General features: G+C 47.0%; 1 protein-coding gene across 1 annotated transcript in view; it reads right to left on the reverse strand.

Moving 5' to 3' along the window:
- Positions 1-20,650, reverse strand: part of ADAMTSL3 (ADAMTS like 3) — a 336,362-nt gene that overhangs the window by 119,213 nt on the left and 196,499 nt on the right. The window contains exons 10-15 of the mRNA XM_080807956.1: positions 18,137-18,248; positions 13,136-13,274; positions 11,980-12,030; positions 11,090-11,294; positions 6,951-7,098; positions 5,329-5,413 (exon numbers count right to left, since the gene is read on the reverse strand). Of these exons, the coding sequence (XP_080664082.1) occupies positions 5,329-5,413; positions 6,951-7,098; positions 11,090-11,294; positions 11,980-12,030; positions 13,136-13,274; positions 18,137-18,248 (740 nt within the window). The remainder of the gene's footprint in view (positions 1-5,328; positions 5,414-6,950; positions 7,099-11,089; positions 11,295-11,979; positions 12,031-13,135; positions 13,275-18,136; positions 18,249-20,650) is intronic.

Raw genomic sequence — 20,650 nt, forward strand, 5'->3', positions numbered from 1 at the left:
ATGGCAAACCACAGAGGCAGAAATATTTATCTTCTCCAGGCAGGTTTGGCGGGCTTTCTTCGAGGGCTCTGAAATCTCGCTGCGTTCCCCTTCTCCTTCATTGTCAACAAGCAAGCATCCCCAAACCACAAAAGACAGCGCTTACAGAAGGATGAACTGGAAGCCGAGGTATGCTGCGGTTTTGTTGGGAAATCGAGGGAATGAATAGTCAGGAGGGGCGGGAGGAAACTATAAACTTCACACCAGACAGCCAGGGACAGGCCAGAATCTGCCAGCAGCGTGAATTATAAAGGAAAATTGCATAGAGACCTCAGAGCGAGAGAGGGAGAGAGGAAGCAGGGAGGGGGCAGCCGCGCAGGCCGGGAACAGGTGCCGGGGGCTCAGTCTTCCAGGGTGGAGAGAGAGAGGGGTGGCGTCGTTCAGGAGGAAAGGGCGTGCTGGCTTTGCTCGGGGGAGCAAGGGGAGGAGACCAGCCGCCAAGGCAGGTGCGCTGATAGCAAAAGCAGGTTTGGAATGAATGCGGGGCCTGAACCCGCGGTAGCTTTTATGACATTGCCCCTTCTGATTCAGTCCAACGAACGGGATTTTCAGACTGTGAAAATGACCCATCCAAGGGCTCTGAAACTCGGATACACCTTCCCAAGTCACCTGGGGTACTTGCTAAAAATGCTGGTGACAAATTCCTACAGAGGGAGAGCAGAAGAGGGGTGCTGGGGGCTGGGGGAATGTGGGGGGCACAGGGGACCTGGTGCTTCTTGGGGACAGAGTCTCTGCTGGGGAAGAGGAGGCAGCTCGGAGGGCGGTGCTGGCTGCACCACCAGGTCAGGGGGCCACAAACCTGCACCCTTAGAAATGGTTAAAATGGTCATTTCTGAAATTGAAGCAGAGCGGATATATGACAGTCTGTCAGGTTCAGGTGCACGCCAGAGTGGGCCGGTAGTTTTAGACGTGACGACACGATCCCCACGATAGGGCGTCGTCACCATCCGTCACCATGCCAAGTGACAAAATAGTGACGGCATTGCCTCCGCCGCACTTTCCATCCCCATGATTTATTTACTTTATAACTGGAAGTCTGTGCCTCATCAACCTCCTTCCCCTATTCTGTCGTGCGTGTCTTACCACAAAATAAGTAAATAAATACCAGTCATCTGGCAGAGCCAAAAAAATATATATGCTAGTGACGAAGCCCCCTCCCCACCCAGTGGCTGCTCTGCCGGGCCCAGAGATCTGCATTTCAGGAGCATCACGAGTGATTGTGACCAGGCTTCAAAATGGTATCGCGGTTATGAAAAGAGAAGAGGAAGAAGAGGAAGAGGAAGAGGAGGAGGAGGAGGAGGAGGAGGAGGTGGTAGAGGAGGTGGAGGTGGAGGAGGAGGAGAGGAAGAAGTAGTAGTAGTAGTAATAGTAGAAGCAGCAGCAGAAGGAGAAGCAGCAGCAGAAGGAGAAGCAGCAGCAGAAGGAGAAGCAGCAGGAGAAGGAGAAGCAGCAGCAGCAGGAGAAGCAACAGCAGCAGGAGAAGCAGCAGCAGGAGAAGCAGCAGGAGAAGGAGAAGCAGCAGCAGAAGCAGCAGCAGAAGGAGAAGCAGCAGGAGAAGGAGAAGCAGCAGCAGGAGAAGGAGAAGCAGCAGGAGAAGGAGAAGCAGCAGGAGGAGAAGCAGCAGCAGAAGGAGAAGCAGCAGGAAAAGGAGAAGCAGCAGCAGAAGGAGAAGCAGCAGCAGAAGGAGAAGCAGCAGCAGAAGGAGAAGCAGCAGGAGAAGGAGAAGCAGCAGCAGAAGAAGAAGCAGCAGGAGAAGGAGAAGCAGCAGCAGAAGGAGAAGCAGCAGGAGAAGGAGAAGCAGCAGCAGAAGGAGAAGCAGCAGGAAAAGGAGAAGCAGCAGCAGAAGGAGAAGCAGCAGTCGTCCTTTAGAGGCACGTTCTGCGATAGGACGAGTGAACGGCTATGGTATCTGGAGTCCGGCTTCCATGTTGGTGGCAGAGACGGCACAAGAGTGGCCTAACTGACAATGGCTGAAGCCGGGTGATGGACACACGGGGGTCCGTTATAATGGCCTCTCCTCTTTTCTATAACCTTGAAATTTTCTATAATTAAAAAAAAATGCTTAAAAAAAAGCCTTTGACAGGTGGCCCCCATTCCCACCAGAGGAGGAAGCAGGACTGAGAGGCTGGTGGGACGAGCGAGCCTCGGGGACGGAAGGCAGAGCAGGAGGGGACCGTCGGTGTGTCCCAACAGCCTTGTGTGGTGATGGACGGTAGCTACATGTGTGCTGAGCACAGCAAAATGTAGAAACTTGTAGAATCACTGTGGGGTACGCCTGAAACCAAAGTAACATTGTGTCAGCTGTCCTCCGATAAAAACGTTATTAACGGGGTGGGGGTGAGTGGGAGCTTCCTGTGGGCCAGGTATGACCAGCAGCTCACTGTGGCTGCGGCGTCCCACTCGGGGCAAAGCAAGGAAGGGCTCAGGGAGGAGGCTGGGGGCCCTGAAGGGAGACGCCCCCCGCGAAGTCTGGTTGGCCTTGGGAACAAGTGTAAGTCTTTGGATGATGGGGAACCATGGGGATATTCTCAACGTCAGAAAGAAAGAATTAGATTTGGGCCTTAGTTAGACTTGTCCAGGAGCTCTGAGATGGGGGGTTTAGGGGAGGAAGTGGGGAACGAATCAGAAGGCTCTTCTAAGTGTCCGGGGAATTGAGCTCAGGACCTGGACAGGATGGTAGCAGGAACAGAGAGAAGGGGCTGGAATGGAGACAGGTTTTAGTGGATACGACTAGCACGACCGGTAGTTAACTACATAGAAGGGAAGAATGAGAGAGAGGCAAGAATGACCCCAGGCTTGTGGTTTGGGGAACTGGACATCAACCCCATTAACCAAGACAGGATGCACAGAGGAGTAGCACTTATAATCCAGTTGTGTTCTGGGGACAGAAGATCCCGGGAGGATGCGTCGTTCTAGACTGAGAACTCTAAAACCTTCCTTGCGTGACAACTACACACTCCCTTCTAGCTGTCTCAGATCTCTTTCTTTCCACAGGTTCCTTCCCTTACAGAATCACAGGAGCTCACAGGGCGCCTGGGCGGCTCAGTGGTTAAGCATCTGCCTTCGGCTCAGGTCATAGTCCCAGAGTCCTGGGATCGAGCCCCACATCGGGCTCCCTGCTCAGTGGGAAGCCTGCTTCTCCCTCTCCCACTCTGCCTGCTTGTGTTCCCTCTCTTGCTGTTTCTTTCTTTAAATAAAATCTTAAAAAAAAAAAAAAAAGAATCGCAGGAGATCAGAGTAGGGACAATTTTCTGGTAGTATTGAGCCTAACACCCTTCCTGTGCAGTTGAGAGGTGGAGACGTGTTAACTGACTTGTCTACAAATCTTATGATTTTTTAATATAGTTAAGGCCATCCTAACTTCAAATAAAAAACTGTAAAAACATCAAGCACCCATAGAACCACTTCTTGCCATCAGCTTCCCCACCACTCTTCCCTCCTTTTTCAGTACTCAAACACCCACCTTCTTCTAACTGGGAATTCACGTCTTAAATCTCTGCAAGGTTTACTTCTCTCCCCTTTGAATGACGCTACTCTAAAATTAACTGGGAAAGACCCTCTTGGCCATCTAGATAGTGTTTTTCTCGGTCCGCATCATTTTTCCTTGGCTTCCTGGGAGATCTACACCCCTCCTCCAACTCTTTCCTGACTTGATCTTTACGTCCATGGTCCTTCTTGGGTCTCCTCCTCACTCTCTCACTACTCCGTCTCCTGCATCACCCACTTCTTCCAACCCCCTCCTCCTCTAGATCACCACGCTACCGTCATGAGCCCAGAACCCCTCTCTTCTTCACTCGGCTATTCTGGGGTCATTCACCTCACAGTATCTACAGTTTCTTCCGGGTTCACTTCCAGGCCTGACGCTAGTCCACGCGGAACTGTTCTGCGCGTGTCCTACGGGGGATGCGCCAGTTCTCCTGGCCCGCATCACTAGAGGCATGGTGCCTCCTCACCGGGAAGAAGTCATCCACATTCCCCTGAGGCTCCCTGGGCTGGGGCCCAGTTGGAAGGGACCCTGACAGAGCAGCAAGTTCTGAAACGAGTGATGTGGTTGGTTTTTAGATCCAACAACACATGAAAACCCCTGGAAAAGGCTAAGAGTGATGAGCTTGGGAAAGACCACACCCTTGGGATCCAGCTTTCTTCAAATTTGTAAAAACCTGCCACATGGGAGGAGGCATAGATGGGTTTGGGGGGAGGGGGGTTTGGTTTCTTTTCTGTTTCAGAAAGCGGAAATTTGAAGGAGGCCTATTTAGCTCAACCAGAGAAAAATCCCGCGTAGAACTCAGGTTGAATGAGCTGTCTCTCGAGACGGGGGTTGGCCTGTCCCTGAAGGTGCTGACGGAGAAATGCCTGCTCTGAGCGGGAGACGGGCCGTCTGACCTGATTACTTTCGAGAACCCTTTTCCTGCAACACTCTGGGAATGCTCTCTTGGTAAAGAGCTTGTCAGCACCACAGACGCGATGCGTCTGACAGGGAATCGGCTGTCCTGTCCAATTACTTGAGGCTACCATCGGCGCAGTCGTTCTTCTAGACTCTTGAATGAAAGACCTCAGAGCACCTTGACCCCTTGCTCTCTCCAGGTCCCTGCCCCTCCGTCCCCAGAGGCTTCCTTGACGTGCTCTCGATTCTCTTCCCACTGACACCGTTTCACTCTGGGTTTGCCAAGTCACATGTGGACAGAAGTCAGTGGACCTTTGAGCTGGAATGGACCCTGGAGAGATCCAGTCCAATCCGCCCATTCACAGGATGAGACACAGAAAATTAAAGACTCGTCTGAGGTCGCATAGGTAAAAGCGGTGGTTCTAGGCTCTAAGATCCATAGCACCATCCTCTTTCCACGGCTCCAGGCCAGAGTGGGGCTGGGATGTCTCCTCGTCACGACCACCCTGACGCATTTCAACGGAACTGGTTTGGTAGAGACGGGCCGTGTCTTAACTGTGGAATGACTGATTTACTTGTATAATATTGTCACGGTCCGTGGTCAAATCATATGTGTTAATCTAGACATAGGACTTAGCCCCAATCTCTTAATTGTAACAGACCACTGGGTCTGCTTTGAGTTAACAAACACTGTTCTTTTATGTGCTTCTCACAAATACTGCCAAAGTGGGACTGCTGAATTGCGAAATAAAGAAGAATTCTAGCCAGCTCAAGCTCTCTAGAGTCTGAAAATTCAGGTCATTTGGATTCGAAATGTATCATTGTACTCCAATGAGTACAAAAATTACATATATCATGTTAACTGGCTATGCCCTGATCACTCCCATGGAAGGCCCTGGACTCACGTTGGTTCTTCTGTTGCTATTCTGGTCTCTTCTAGTTCTTGGGCTTGTTTCAGCCAAGGTAACTTAGCTTCCACCGGACTTTTTTCTAAGAAAAAAGGAACATAAACAACAAGCTTAAGGGAGTTGGAGACATGATCATCGTTTGCCGAAGGTTTCATCAATAAAGCAGTCGTGCTTTGCAAACACAAGCTGAGTCTCTTAGCACGTGAAGCAGCTTCTGGGGTGAACCAGACATTTCTGTCATATATTTTTTTAATTAACACATTATCCACATGCAACCAGATGATCCCACAGAAGAGTTGAACGCGTTTTCCGAGCGAACATAAAAATGCCTTTTATTTTTAAAAAATGCCTTTTATAAACCAACTCTGTTGTTTCCATATGAAAGCTTTCATTTCAACCATACCAGCTTGCTTTCTTTTGCCGCAAATTCTGGTTGCCCATGAATACAGAAATCGCCAGAGAAAACCCAGTAACATAGATGTTTGGAAAGTTGGGAGGAGGGGAATCTGTGCTCTGATTTACTTAAATTTTTATCATTGTAGTTGCTGAGGGAGCTCATTACCAACTACAACCATCGTGCAAGGGCAAGACGCATGCCCCTTTCTGTCCTTCGAAGCCTCCCAAGATACGAAGAAAGAAACACTAGCTACGAAATAAGAAAGGAAATCATTTTGCACCGCTGCGGGGAAACTGCAGACACGGACGACATGTGCACCAGGAAGGAGACAAGACTTCACTGGCGAAAGTTTTATAACCAGGATTGGTCCTTGCCATGGCAACCAGTGATTTGTCTGGATGGCAGACACAGTCAGTAAATATTTGTTCAGTGGTTCATTGTAAGGCTATTTGTATGAACAATGGACCCAGAAATGGCGAAGAAGAATTTTACTATACTTTCTAAGATAGGAAGGGAGACTTCTGGGTACTAACAGGTGGGAATAATCCCTCTTTCATTTCCAGACAGGAAAGGACTGTCACGAGCGTTGGAGATACCTCGCTAAAATATATGGCAATAATCCTGTACGGAGAGGAACGTGTATCGGACAGCAGATGCCAAGACTCCCTGCCCACGACGCTACCCATGTCTGTTAATTCGTGTGGAACAAATGGGAAAAAGAAACTCCAAAAGCATCTATAGGTCTAGACTGGGAGCTGAAAGTCTTAATTCATTCCATAGAAGGCAACAGGACACATGATGAAGAACAGGTCTAAAATAATGTGGGAACAAAGACGAGAGCCCCGGGGGAAATTTCCTGCTCCTTTTCTTCTTTATCCTGCTCCTTTTCTTCCCCCACGCCACCTTTTTCTCATCCTGTTCACCCTGCTTCTTTTTCTTGAAAACAAGGATTACATTAAATCATCCTATGTCCACCAAGAAATGGCAGTATAAGCCCAGACGGATAGGAGCCCCTCTACATGTACGGAGTCAGTCGGAGCTCAGTCCCCCCCAGATCACTCAATCACGTCGGGCCAGCTTCTCTACCCAGGTGGACGGCTCACCTGGCATCTGTGGGTGAAACCGTTTTTTGAGAAAGCAAGTGGAATGGAGATGCTACAATATTCGAATGAGAGCAGGAAAACACCATTTGATTTCACTTCAACAGGCACCACCAACTTACCCTTCGGCTTATAACACGGGATGGGAATGATACATTCCTCCTTGATGTGTAACTTTAGCTGTGGGTTGCAGCCGCCCACGTGCTGTCCACGGTGGTTGATGCACAGAACGACGCGGTAACGTAACCCTCGGCCACAAGTCACCGTGCACTTGGAAGAAGAAATGAGAAGCCAGTGAACTCCTTGCTCGCGAACCGATCCACAAAGGTATTAACGACTCATGCAAGGAGAGCCGCTCATTGACATGAATATTAAACACAAAAGCCACCAGACAACCATGTAAAGAAGGGGGTTGAAGCTGATTTCCTGTGGTTCTCATGGGTCACGGACCCTCCCTTGTAAGGCTTCCAATTCTCAATCTGAAAAGCATTTCAGATGAGGTCACAGTACAAGAAAAACTAAAATGCCCTGAAATCTTCCTGCTCCAATATGAAAGAAACTTGATATAAGTTTTCTCAAATTGGATTAAAAATTGTTTATCACATTATCCAAACTAGCTTGTGAGAAGAAAAAAAAAGTCTTTTATATCAGCATTTAAAAAATCAAATTCTGATCAATCACACGAGAGGATTATCTTTCTATTCTGTCTATAGAAATCGATCTTACAAAACTGCGATCATGTGAAAAGGTTACCAAAGAGTATTTGCCCAAAATGGTTAGGAAAAATGCTACAGAGATATCAAGTAGTTAGAGTTGATAAAGAGTAGTTAGAATTGTCTTTTTCTGAATTTTCCCGTGAAGTTTGTATTTTTTTTCTTTCACCATTTATCTATGATTTGGATGGTACTCTTGGCTGATGAATGGAGTATTTTCATGTCATGAAACCTAGGATGTCTTTTCAATTTATCTACATATGCTGGTGAGTACATACGTGAATATGTATGTGGCTTGTTCTTATTAATAGACTTCATTTTTTAGGGCCACTTTATATTAACAGGAAATTGAGCAGACAGTCCAGAGTTCTCATGTGCCCCGGCCCTCCCCACCATTCCCTCTACTACTGACACCGTATCAGTGTGGTACAATTATTACCATTGATGAACCAATACTGATGCATTATTGTTAACTCAAGTCCAGAGTTCACATTAGGATCATTTTCGGTTTTTAAAAATTTGTGATTTCTTGCAATTTCCTGGCTTATTCTAAACACAAATTCACTTGGATACCCAATAGTTTGTGTGCTTTCTTCTTCTAGAGTCATCCCCGAAGCGTATAAACTTGCGGCCTCACCCGTTCTGGATCCATCCATGAGAAGGGCTGAGAGCCCTTGGGCATCTGCTAAGGGACAGGCAGTGGCCCACAGGTGTCACCTCACTAACTGTCTGTCCCACACTCCTGCAGCTCACCAGCTTCCCTCCCGTTTGACAGATGAGCGAACAACAGCCCGCCCCCGACGGACCTTGCTCAAGGTCACAGAGTTCCTAAGAGGCGGAGTGGAATTCCGTCCCAGAGCCTGCTGTTGCCACAACCATGACTTTGCCGCTGATTCACCAAGTTCAGAGATTCTTTCTTAAGTCTATAGATGTTTTCTACACGCTCACAGCCAAATTTCAACAAATGCATGACTCCAAAAAAGGAGTATCAGTAGAGAGCAAAGAGGTGGTTACCAGGCGGGAAGTGGGGCGGGGGCTGGGGATGAAGGAGGGAACTTATGCTGGGCACTGAGTGACGTGTGGAAGCGCTGAGTCACTGTATTGTACTCCTGAAACCGTTACAGCACTGTATGTTAACTATACGGGAATTTTTAAAATTAGGATTAAAAAAAGAAAAAAATATCAGCAGCCCTCTGACGTCATCTTGGCACTCTTATGACCACTGAACAAATACTCGAATGTACCGAGTGTGGTTTGAGATTAGACCCTATTTCTGGGAAATGGACTCGGCGACCCCAAGATTTATGAACTTGAAATACATATGACGCTGAGAGGCTGCTGCATATCAGTCAAGAAAGAAAAAAACTTCTGCCCAAAGTGAAAGAAAACGGTATGATGATAAGGTCTGACTATACCAGAATTGGTCGGTCCAAAGGGGTATTGTGTCCTCCAAAGGAGCCGCCCCAGGAAGCTGGACACTGAGGCCAACAATGCCGTCAGGATCTGCATTTACAGAACTCCACTCTGGAGCTGACCGTATCCCTAACGACAGCGAATTCTTGTTACTGAGAATGTATTTGGTTGTTGAAAAGAAATGGAAAGTATCACAAGCCAAGAAAGGCAAACAAGATGATTCGGGTAACAGCCCCCTGTTTTGCAACCACGAGTGACGATAAAGTCGTGAGACTGATGAGGGCGTGAGGTGGTAGGATAAAAGCTCTAAAACCAACATAAAACACACGGACGCGACTTCGAAGAGCACAAACGAGGGACGCCTGGGTGGCTCAGTGGTTAAGCGTCTGCCTTCGGCTCAGGTCATGATCTCAGGGTCCTGGGATCGAGCCCCGCATCGGGCTCCCTGCTTGGTGGGAAGCCGCTCCCTCTACTTGTGTTCCCTCTCTCACTCTCTCTGTCAAATAAATAAAATCTTTAAAAAAAGAAAATAAGAGTGAAAACAAGCCCTGCAGTTTCTAGAAGTAAAAATGTTGATTTCTGATGATAGATCACGATGTGATTTTTGGCACATAACTCAGAAGTTCAAGAACTAAATAATCTTTTTTTTTTAAAGATTTTATTTATTTCTTTGAGATAAAAGTTAGAACACAAGGAGGGGGAGATGCAGGCAGAGGGAGAAGCAGACTCCCCGCTGAGCGGGGAGCCCTATGCAGGACGCGATCTGAGGACCCTGGGATCATGACCTGAGCCGAAGGCAGATGCTTAACTGACTAGAGCCCCCAGGCCCCTCCTGAATAATCTTGCCATAATAAAATCCCCCCTTCTCAGTCTACTTATTTATGTGCACAAGTTTTCCCAGTGTGTACATGCAAAATAAAACAAACCAAGGAATCGGAGTAAAAATTAAGAAAAAAATTATTGCTGAACCCATGTCTCATTCTGGCAATGGACTATTTTTTCAAGCCCCCCCCCCCCATTTTCTAGACAGATTGATTACAACTGAAAATTTACTTTTTATGTGTAAAACTGTTTACCAAAATTTGAAATCTATTTATGTTGTTTTGATAGTAACAACCCAGGGGAATATTTCTAATACTTGGGGCCTTATGGTCACAGGAAATTAAAGTAAATTCACTTCAAATAAAATAAAATTAATTAATTTCACTCACCATACATTATTTTCTTGGAGAAAAGTACAATAGTGTAATCAATAAAAAACTATAAAGCATGAAGCTACATTATATTAGGATAAATTTCTAGGGGGAGAGTGGATTGAAAGTGGGAGTTCAAGGGGAAAAATGCAGACGATCCCAATTATTGAAGAAGAGCTCCTCTGTGTGTTTTTGAGGGAAACATGCCAAGGGTAGAAATCAATGTGGCATTTACATTCTGCTGGACACATTTTTTTTAAATGCCATAACACTTTTATTTTAAAATGCCAGCATTTTTACATGTTAGAAATGACATTCCTTGATACTTTGTATTTAAACTTACCCAAAAATAAACTTATACAAAAATACAAAAAAAAAAAACAAAACAACCTTCTAGATGTTGGGGTGCCTGGGTGGCTCAGTCAATTAAGCATCCAACTCTCCGTTTCTGCTCCGCTCATGATCTCAGGGTCATGAGATCGAACCCCGCGGCGGGCTCTGTGCTCAGCATGGAGTCTGCTTTCCAATCTCCCTCTGCTTCTCCCCACTCCTCTTGAATAAATGAATAAATAAAATCTTAAAAAAAAATTTTAGGGGCGCCTGGGTGGCTTAGTCAGTTAAGCGTCTGCCTTCGGCTCAGGTCGTGATCCCAGGGTCCTGGGATTGAGCCCCATGTGGGCTCCCTGCTCAGCAGGGACCCTGCTTCTCCCTCTCTAGCTCCCCTGTGCTTGTGTTCCCTCTCTCGCTATCTCTCTGTCATAAATAAATTAAGTCTTTAAAAAACATTTTAAAAAAATTTAGATGTCAATCTAAATATTTGTGAAGGGGTCTACAACTTGGCAAACATCTTTCAGGGGGTATGTGAGAAAAGACTGCTAACACTCAGCCAGCGTCCATGAAAATCTGAGATTTAATGACAGGTGTCCCGTCCTCAGGTCTTACCTGAGACCACTCCATGGCGACCCACTTGGGGCAGTCGAACAGGTTGCAGGTCTGCATGACCTTGGGCTTGGGCGCGTACATGCACTTCCACTCCTCCACCTGCAAGATCTCCCCGTGCATGGACTCCTCCACGCACACGAAGCCCCGTCTCTGAATCCCGCCGCCGCAAGACACCGAGCACGCGGTCCAAGGATTGTGTTCCCAGCTCAAAAGCAAACAAATAAAAACACATTATTTTTGCGTCATGTGTTTGTTTCAAGCTTGCCAAAGGGAAAGAGGCCAGCCGCGGTTCCACGGAAAACACGCGGGACTCGGAGTCATGAGACTTATGTCGTAACTGCCCCACACGATATATAGTCACAGGGCGGTTCACACATCTGACCCCGAGGCTACTGTCGGGGGGGGGGGGGGACGCCACATCTTCCCTCGTGCCCCAGCGCAGCGCCGTTCTGAGAACCACACTGGCTAACACGTAGAGTGTGAACGCATTCTTGAAATCATCTGTCCACTACAAATACTAAGACAATATACTAGAGAATCACAGAAACACAGAAGGTCACAGAAGGTCAGAAACCAGTCATCTGGGTGTCAAAGGGGACTCAAATTTCTGACCAACTTCAAGGCCTGAGCTCCCTCTGTCACGGCCGGTCGTCCGAGCTGTGCTTGATACCTCCAGCGATGGGAGACGTCACCGTTCGACAGAGCGCATTCCATCTGATTCTAAGACAGATCGTCTTCATTATGGAGTTGAAGTCTGCTTTCCCTTAGCTCTGTAAAAGATCTACTATCTACCCCTCTTACATTTTAGACTATTGCTGTAGATGGGATACACTGCCCGGCAAACGACTTGGAGCAAACCACAGAATGGAAAAAGCAAACACGTGACTCACCGAGGGAGAGGCTGGAAATGGTCGTAGGGCATGATCTCTTTAAATCCATCGCTACAAATGAAATCATTGGGACAACGTCATTTCTCAGTCAATTAACATATTTGTTAACTTGACCACTATGGATCTGACATCCCAAAAGACAGAGCTCTTTCACATTGAAAACTAAATATGCACATGTTCTGAACTCTTCCCAAAAACTCAGCCACCACCTTTTTGAGTTTCGGGAACGTCTCTGGCACATGCCATACCCAGCTCTACGAAAATACAGAAACTAGTGGTATGTATTAGTCAGAGGAAAGAGTGTCTCTTAAATTGGATAAATCTATTTTTTATCATCTAAATTTTTTTTGATATAGTAATGATATTAACACACTATCGTATTAGTGGAATCTTCAGAGAAACATTTTATTTCATGGAATTTGTCTTTCGAAAAGGTCTCTATGAATAATTATGTTCACCTGGGATTACAGGAAATGGGCAGCTCAGTGATAGGAAATGAAATCCACTGAGAACGCTTCCTTTTCCACTCGCACACTTCTGCTGTAGCCGGCTGGCAGATGTCTGGGGGATTCTGGGACTTGATACTGTGCTGTTATTTTAAGATACTGTAGTAAAGCCAGGAAACTTCCCCAGGCAATCCAAGTCAGCAGGTACTAAATTATGCAACGGGATAGTTTATGCATAGCTTTTCTGCTTTGGCATTAAAACTTTTCACTTCCTTGCACAATGCATTATTTATACTGCATTTAATGTGAACACTTCAAAAGTCAAAACGTGGTCATGGGTGACCCAGTTTAAAAGGGAAAATGGTGAGTTCAAGACATTTATGACTAGCAGATGGACAAGACCTCGTACTTGGACGAAGGGAGCTTTCCTATTGTGTGTGCTGGAGATGCTCAGAGAGGGTCATTCCGTAGAGGCAACTCTCTGAGCACGGGCATGCTCAGCCAGACAGGAGAGCCCTGCACCGCATGAGCTGGTCAGCCTACTCCCTGTTGAACAGGTGACAGATGCACGTAATGGCCACCAGCATGTAGTCAAGGTCATGTGGTGCAAAGGACACATGGTGCAAATGGCACTCTGCAAAGACCAATCAGTCTAGGCCACACTTGATTTCCTTCTTTTCCGAGGGGAAACCACGGGTGATGGTGCACACCTCGACGGGCAAGGGTCCATGCTGCACTCCTTCAGTTTGGGTTTTGGCTTTACGTTTTCGGGGTAGTAATGGCAGTAATGGTCAGGAACCACCCTCTTCAAGCGGATGTCCACACACTCCGCTGAGTTGAGCTGATAACCTAACGAGAAGAGAAAAGGCAAGTCTGAACACTGCATGGCAGCCCCTTCACGGGGCACTGATCCCTTGTCACACCCTTTTTTTTCCCCCTTAAGAAACTTGACTCAGTGGTTCTCATCCCGGGACACTCAGCAGAACCCCTGAGAGCTTTAGCACACACCAGTGCCTGGGTCCCTTCATGGTCCAACTAAGCCAGAAAGACTGTGGCTCGGTCCAGGAAATCGGCTTTTTTTTTTTTTTTTTTTAATGATCTTCAGGCTCTTGTAAGATGACTAAAGTATCTTCTAAGATGACTGAGATGGCCAAGATTGGGCATGATTACTTGGACCGATTATGGAGGCCTGAACACTTGTAAGTTACACACTTTTTAACACTTAATGAGAAAGTCACAGCAGCTTCCTCTTCCAGGAGGGGCAGAACGTCACCCACTGTTCCGTCCCTGACACCAAGCCAGACCCCCCCCTCCTTTCCTAGGGCTTGCCCTCTTTACCTGTCGCCACCCCCATCCCTGTTCCCCCAGAGACACCTGCTCATCTTCTATAGGTTTTTAAATAGGCATCTGCCTCCTGTAACCTTGTTTGTGTGTATCTGCTTTAACCAAGTAGTTATTTTAAATCTGGCTCTCTTTTCTACGTCTCTCACTCAACATCACATTGTTGCGAGCTCCCACCTCGGACCATCCGGTTGCTGGTGTCTACCACGTTTTGCTCTCTTGCTTTCCCGGGGAACCTGGGGCACCTCGGAGGCCAATGAACTTCTCTACCTGGGGACGTGAGCACCGTCTCTACAGGGAGAAACAAAACCCATCCCCTCCACCGCCCCCTGCCGCAAAAGCCCTCACAGGGGAAGGGATGAAGACTCCCTTCCGAGTCTATTAAATTCAAATTGTCATCACTGAGGAAAGTGAACATTCCAAAGGGGTGAGTGCTGTAAATTTTTAAAAACTCCCAAAATGATGCTTCTATTTCCTGAAAGATCAGATTCCAGGCTTCCTGTCACTACCTAAGTGTCATGTTAAGTTAAAAAAAAAAAAAAAAAAAAAAAAGGCCATTTTTCAAAACCAGAATGAGCTCTTTGGGGAAAAAAATAAAATAAAAATAAAGCCCGAGCTTAGCTCTCAGTCTCGGCCAGTTGGTCTAAAGGTCTAAAAATACACTGAAGGGCCTGCTTGTCGGAGGAATCTGATTTTATAAACCACTAGACAGCCTTCTGCAAGCCACGGCGTGGATGTAAGCTGAGTGCAGAAGGACAGACTGGTACGCATTATAAAAAGCAAGGCTGAAACCGCAAGAACGAAAATCCAAATGGAGTCAATAAAACGTTATTCGGGTGCCAATATCTGCCCGAGAGTCTACAATATCAGATGGCAGTGGAGATTCCGGAACCTTCTCCAGACCGGTCTTAAGAATCCCGCGTAGGTGACTGCAGACAAGACCAGGAAAGTCCATCCAAGCACCTTAGGGAGCAGGGAACTAACTCGCCTGACTACCCAAAAACTCAGAAACGGCAGTTACACTGACCATGTACACTTGATTACTAATATAATTAAATTCTGGTAATGCTTTTCTTGCGGGTTTTTATGTGTGTGTTTTTATTTCCTCCAACACAAGAAGAGAATGAAATTACAGCTCCTGGAATCAGAGAAAAACTTTGTTCTAAATGGAAACATACCTCTAGGAGACCAAAAAAAAAAGCATACAGTGTTTATAATTTAAGGAGAGACAATTAATTTTCCTCTTTAATTTTATGACGGTACCAAGATAACTAAAAGCGAAGGAAATAAGACAGATTGCCTTCCTATATTATGAACAAATGTGTTGAAATTCTGCCGGTGGGCACGAAAGGACGGGCTGCAAGGGGAACCCCGCAAGCAGCGTGACACCCCCCTTTGGTTCTGACACCTGCCGCCGTCTTGGCGGGCAGTCTCACGGCTAGGTGCCCCCACGTACGGTTCCAGCCGGACTGTGTCCTTCCTTAGCACCCAAGTACAAGACCCATCTGTGTTCCTCCCAAGAATTTAATCAACCAAACTAAGCCGAATCCCATTACAAATGTCCCTCCCAGAGCGGAAAGCTGCTCTTTTCTCTTATGTGTCTGCATGGGAACGTCTCTCTGAGTAAGGTGGTGTGAGAGTTAGTGAATAAATTAAAAAGAAAGAGATGTTTGTTTTCCTGCCAAGTAGGAAGCTTTCACATTGGGGTCCTTGAGAGACTCCGTCGTCCCTGGAGCCGTGGCCCAGCTGACGCTACGGTGGCAGGGTTCTGCTTCTGGATATAAAATGTACACGCAGGGAGCTCTAGGTATGTCCCACTCCCCCTGAGGCATGGAGTCGTGTATCTCCTAACTCATCCCCAGAGAATGCCAGGTGGGGGGACAGCCAGAACTCTGTAGATTATACGGAGGCATTTTAAACAAAACTCAGGTTGGCCTCGACTCTAACGTAGCAGGTATTTCCCGAGTACCCACTAACTGCCAGGCTCCGCACGAGGCTCCTTGGCACGTATCCTGTCGTTTTGTCCCCCAACAATGCTGCAGGGTGGGAGGAGGGGGGGATCGTCCTGTTTTCTGGATGAGCAGACTGAGGCTCGGGGCCAAGTAGTGGCAAAGCCAAGAAGGGTATCCAGGTCCCGGAACTTGAGCTCCGCGGCCACACCGCCTCTTGAAGTAAACGTCGTCATGTAATTTTTAGAGAACGAGTCTGGCCAAAGTGAGCCTGAGGCCCAGGTTTGGAGAGATTCATAGAACTGATGCAGATCACGGTCTTAAATCCAAATGCTCTTTGACCTCAATCAGCGTTCAGCGAATCGGAGGTGTTGTAAGAATTGCCTGGCGGTCACTGTTGCAAGGTCAGTGACTCAACACTTTGGAGGAGTTTCTGCCTGTGAACCATGCTCATCATGTTCAACAAAACCTTTTCTCGCTTTCAGGGGGGATCGAGAGAGAGAATGTGAAGGGACGACCTCCAGGGTTTTGTCTCTATATTCGTTTTTGAGATTGTGTTCAACTTACGGCAAGAGACCAGAGTTTGCCACTTGGAACGGCTCATATTAGATCCTTTTTTTGTGAATATGTTTATTTAAATTTTTTTAGAGGTCCACTTAAAGAAAAACCAGGAGTAAATAATAGGTCGGGGTCACGCAGATATGGAAAAGCAGTGAAGTTAATACAGCTACAGGTGATACCCAAAGACATCGCTTCAGGGAGCAATGGTTCTCAGGCTGGGACGTGCACCATAATCTCCTGGAGGGATGGGCCCCACTCCCTCAGTTTTGGATTCAGTAGGTCCAAGTTGGGGCCCAAGAATCTGAATTTCCAGCAAGTTCCATGTGACGGCCGCTGCTGCTGGTCCAGGGAACCCAGCTGAGAGGGCTCCTAGCTTGAGAACCACTGCTGTAGGATCATAATCTCGTGGTCTCTTGCCCATGCCTGGCCCAAGGAGAACTAACCAGGAAGGTTAACTTTTTACCTTGTTTCTAGAGCCCCATTCAACCCCCAGACTGCTTCTCTTCCATTCCCAGCAACACAAGCTCCTTCTGGGGGTCTGGGCTACTCGGTGCTCCCTACAAAAGCACCTGCCTCCTGCTTTCATTGGGAGCCTAAATCGCAGAAGACAGTGGTCTGACATACATGTGCACAGGAACCTGACCGTGGCGGAGGAGCCCTCCTTGATAACCCTGTGGTTTAGAGGAGAAGAGGCACTTGGTTTGTGGCTCTCTGAACAAGCTCGTATTTGATAGCCCTGCAGGGCAGAAATGGTTTGGGGCTGGGCTGACGGGGCTGGTCTGCAGGAGGCCAATTGGCTGTAGTCCTTCAAACACAACCCTACCTGAGCCTGCGTGCCCTGACCTGGTCCCAGGGGCGGTGGACGGTTCTCAGGAGACACAAGGGCAAAGCCACCTAGAGCATGGGGCTCTGCCATCAGACGGACCCAGAGCCAGATCCTAGCCACACTGTTTGCTCGCTGAGTACCCAGGAGTCCATTTTTGACCTTTCCTAAGTTTCCACTGCTCATTCATAAAAACAGGCATGAAAGAAGATCTTTCTTAAGGTTTGGAAGAATAAATGTGAAGGTGAGTGCCCTAGCCCACGGCTTGATACATGTAAATGCCCAGCACTGTTCTGCTGCTGCTTTTAAGGGAGCAACAGCATGAAGAGTCCCTCTAGCAACTCCAGTAACCACGGGTCGTGGGTCGCACTAGTCCTGAACCATTCCCCTTCAACTGAAAGAGACTTATCTCCATTTCCTCCAGGCAGGTACTTCTTCCGTGTTAAACAGACGATGATTCTGCACTTGAGCCTGCAAATCTGCGCGGCACGTGTGGAGCCCTGGGTTACGCTTGGCCCAGAGCCCTCCTGAGCTGTATGTCTGTGAAACCCTTGAATGAAGCGAGCAGTGAGCGGGATGTCCCCCTCACCACTGAGCAGCTACCCTTTCTCTCTCTGCTAAGTTCTGCTCTGGCACCGATGGAGGACAGGGGACATCAAAACATTAGAACGAATGCATCCATGAGCTTGGTCAGTCTGGGCAAGTGACATGGCCTCCCTGTTTTTCAGGTCTTCCGTGGAAAATTAAAAAGAAGACCCGCTTTAAAGACAATCAAAACAAGAAAGGCCAGAAGGCAGGCAATCACCTTTCTAGCTCTTTGCTAGAAGTAAAACCTGCTTTCCAAATCCTGTTTTCACCTGTCTTCAAGAGAAAAGGCAAAAATGCCTTCGGGAACACCACCGCATTCCAGCCTCCGAGGAGGATGCCGTGTGATTACATATCCCCAGTCACCACGCCCACGGTCAAGTCAGCCTTAAAGACACAAGTATGTCATTTCTGACTCTGAGCCCTAAGCATGCACGTGGTCCGCGCCTCACCTCCTCCACATGTTACGGTGCAAGGGAAGAAGTCGGTTTGCCTCCACTGATGACTGATTGGCTGGTAGAAGAAGAACTGGACCACGCTGTCCTTGGCCGCCGTGTACCTGGTCTGGACAGAGAGAACTGTGATCACGTGTCTGCACACGACGAGCCAGTGCTTTCCATACCTTTCCACATGCGACGAATCTATTTCACTGATACTGACCATCACATATCGATCACAACACACTGTGGCACATGAAGATTCTAAAAATTGTGATGTGTGACAACATTTCATTGAGGTCTGTCATCCATGGGGGCACAGAAGATCTTCAGCCCGTCTCCCTGGAGCTTGGGAGTGAGTTCTCAAATGTGTCAGGTAGACTTGTTTGTTTAACTTCTTTTTTCTACCTGATACATCTGATTTTAATTTCTATGGAGCCAGGACTGAGCCAGTCTGGGCTGGTTGGCAGCACGGCACAGAGCTGGGATTCTTACACTTTCAGTAATAACATCTTGAAGCAAATCCTTCCAAAAAGGTCTTCTGAAAGCACAACTGCAAAAGCTCAAACATACACAAATACGTGGTGTTTACACATGAGCGTTCCAGCATCTAACCAGAGAGGAGGAGGGCACCAGAGTGTGTGAGGAAGCAGAGGGAAGAGGGAACGTACCGCTGAGGGACCACACTCAAGCAGCAAGTTCTCCCCCCGGTTTTTTCTTTTCTTCTCTCCTGACTAAACAAACAAATGAACTGAGGGAAACTCCCAGAATATAACAAAAAGAGAAAAAGAAAGAGAAAAAGAAGTGGAGTTCAGTTCTTGCAAGATCGACCCAGAAATGCCAACACACATACGGAGTTCAAGCCACAAACACAGACGAAATAATGAAGAGGCGGTATTTGATGATATAATTACTGAGAGTTTCTCAGACCTTGAGAAAGACAGGTGGACTCAATTCAGAAGTGTCCAGCAAGTTCTGAGAAGACATTTTAGAAAAGTACAACAGCCAGGGTAAGAAAAATCATGTTATTGGGAAGAAAAAAACCATGATTATGTACAAAGCAGTGAGAATCAGACTGGAGTCAGACTTCTCACAGGAAACACTGGATGCAGGAAAGCAAAATCATACCTTCAAAGGGATGAGGAACAATAACTTTTCATCTCGAATTCTGTAAGTGATAAACCAACAATCAAACACCAATTATCGATCTACAAACAATCTATGATCAAATTATCATCATAGTCAGTGAAATAAAGATATTTCAGACACAAGATGACTGAAACTCAACCACTTGAGACCCTCACTGGAAAAAAGAGAGCGAGAGAGAGAAACTACGAAAAGGTACCAAACAAGAACTAATAAAAAAGCAGAAGATAAATAATCATAAAAGCAGAAGGAGGAAGGGAATGCAAGAAACAGTAACAATGAAATCACTCAGGAAAGCTTATTCATAAAGGTAAATAAGAGTTAACCGAAAAATAAGATTTTGATGTATCTAATTATAAAACAGTATAAAAACTCCAGCATGAGATGTGTTGTTGGAGAGGAGAGGCAGGGACGGGTGGGAGGTGGGAGCACAGCTGTCACAGAGGCATGAAACACTTGTAAAGGGTTTTTCTCTGGCTGTGGAAGGATGTCTCTGATGAATCCTGCCAGTGAGAATAAGTCAAAACATTGCCTAAAATATTTCTTAATGTATTTGAAGGCACCAGACAACTACCATACTAGTGAATATTCACAGGGCCAAGATTCCAGACACAAAGGAAGCCCAGAGAGGTGAGCATAACACTTGGCACCCCCTTTGGCACCATGTTTCTGCTCCAGGCATTTCCCATCATGCAAGTGGTGACTGAGTGGCTGAGAAGCTGAGCAGAGCTGTCAGCAGACCCGTGGGGCTGAGACCAAACGCTTGAGCCCGAGATCCACGGAAGCTGGAGTGGCAGTGGTAAACGCCCGGGCGCACCACCGAGACCCCGAAAAGCTCTACCTTAGGAAAAAGTGTGAACTGGACGTGGACCAGTTTCCAAGGGGAATGAAGGCAAGGTTCAAATCATTTCAGCTCCTTGTTGGCTGAAGGTAACTGGCTGCTAACGTGTCTTCCAGAAGCAGAAATTGATGCTGTCTCAAATTATATCTGTAATCTCCTCACCTACTATGTATAGCAAAACTGAAAACCAGGCCCACAAAAAAGATAAAATTTAGTAACAACCAAAAACATTGAAGCAATAGACTCTAAATGGAATTACAGAATGTCCGGATGTCGGCATCTCCGGATAGACATTTAAACACCTGGGTACACCGCCACTGCCCCCTGAGACTCTAGCTCTGGCTTCAGATGGTATTTCGCAATACTCCCTACCAGTCCCAGGGTCTTAAAACATCAATGTTAGCACACGGCTCACTCCTAGGGCTCTGGTTTTTAGAGTCTGGGCTAAGATACGATGCTTCAAATGCTTCAGAAACTAAATGACAAGATGGAGAATTTCACTAGAAACAAAGAAGCTACAATAAAAATAAAATGGCCGGGGC

Source organism: Martes martes (assembly GCF_963455335.1).
Source record: "Martes martes genome assembly, chromosome: 7".
In the NCBI taxonomy this organism is placed as follows: Eukaryota; Metazoa; Chordata; class Mammalia; order Carnivora; family Mustelidae; genus Martes; species Martes martes.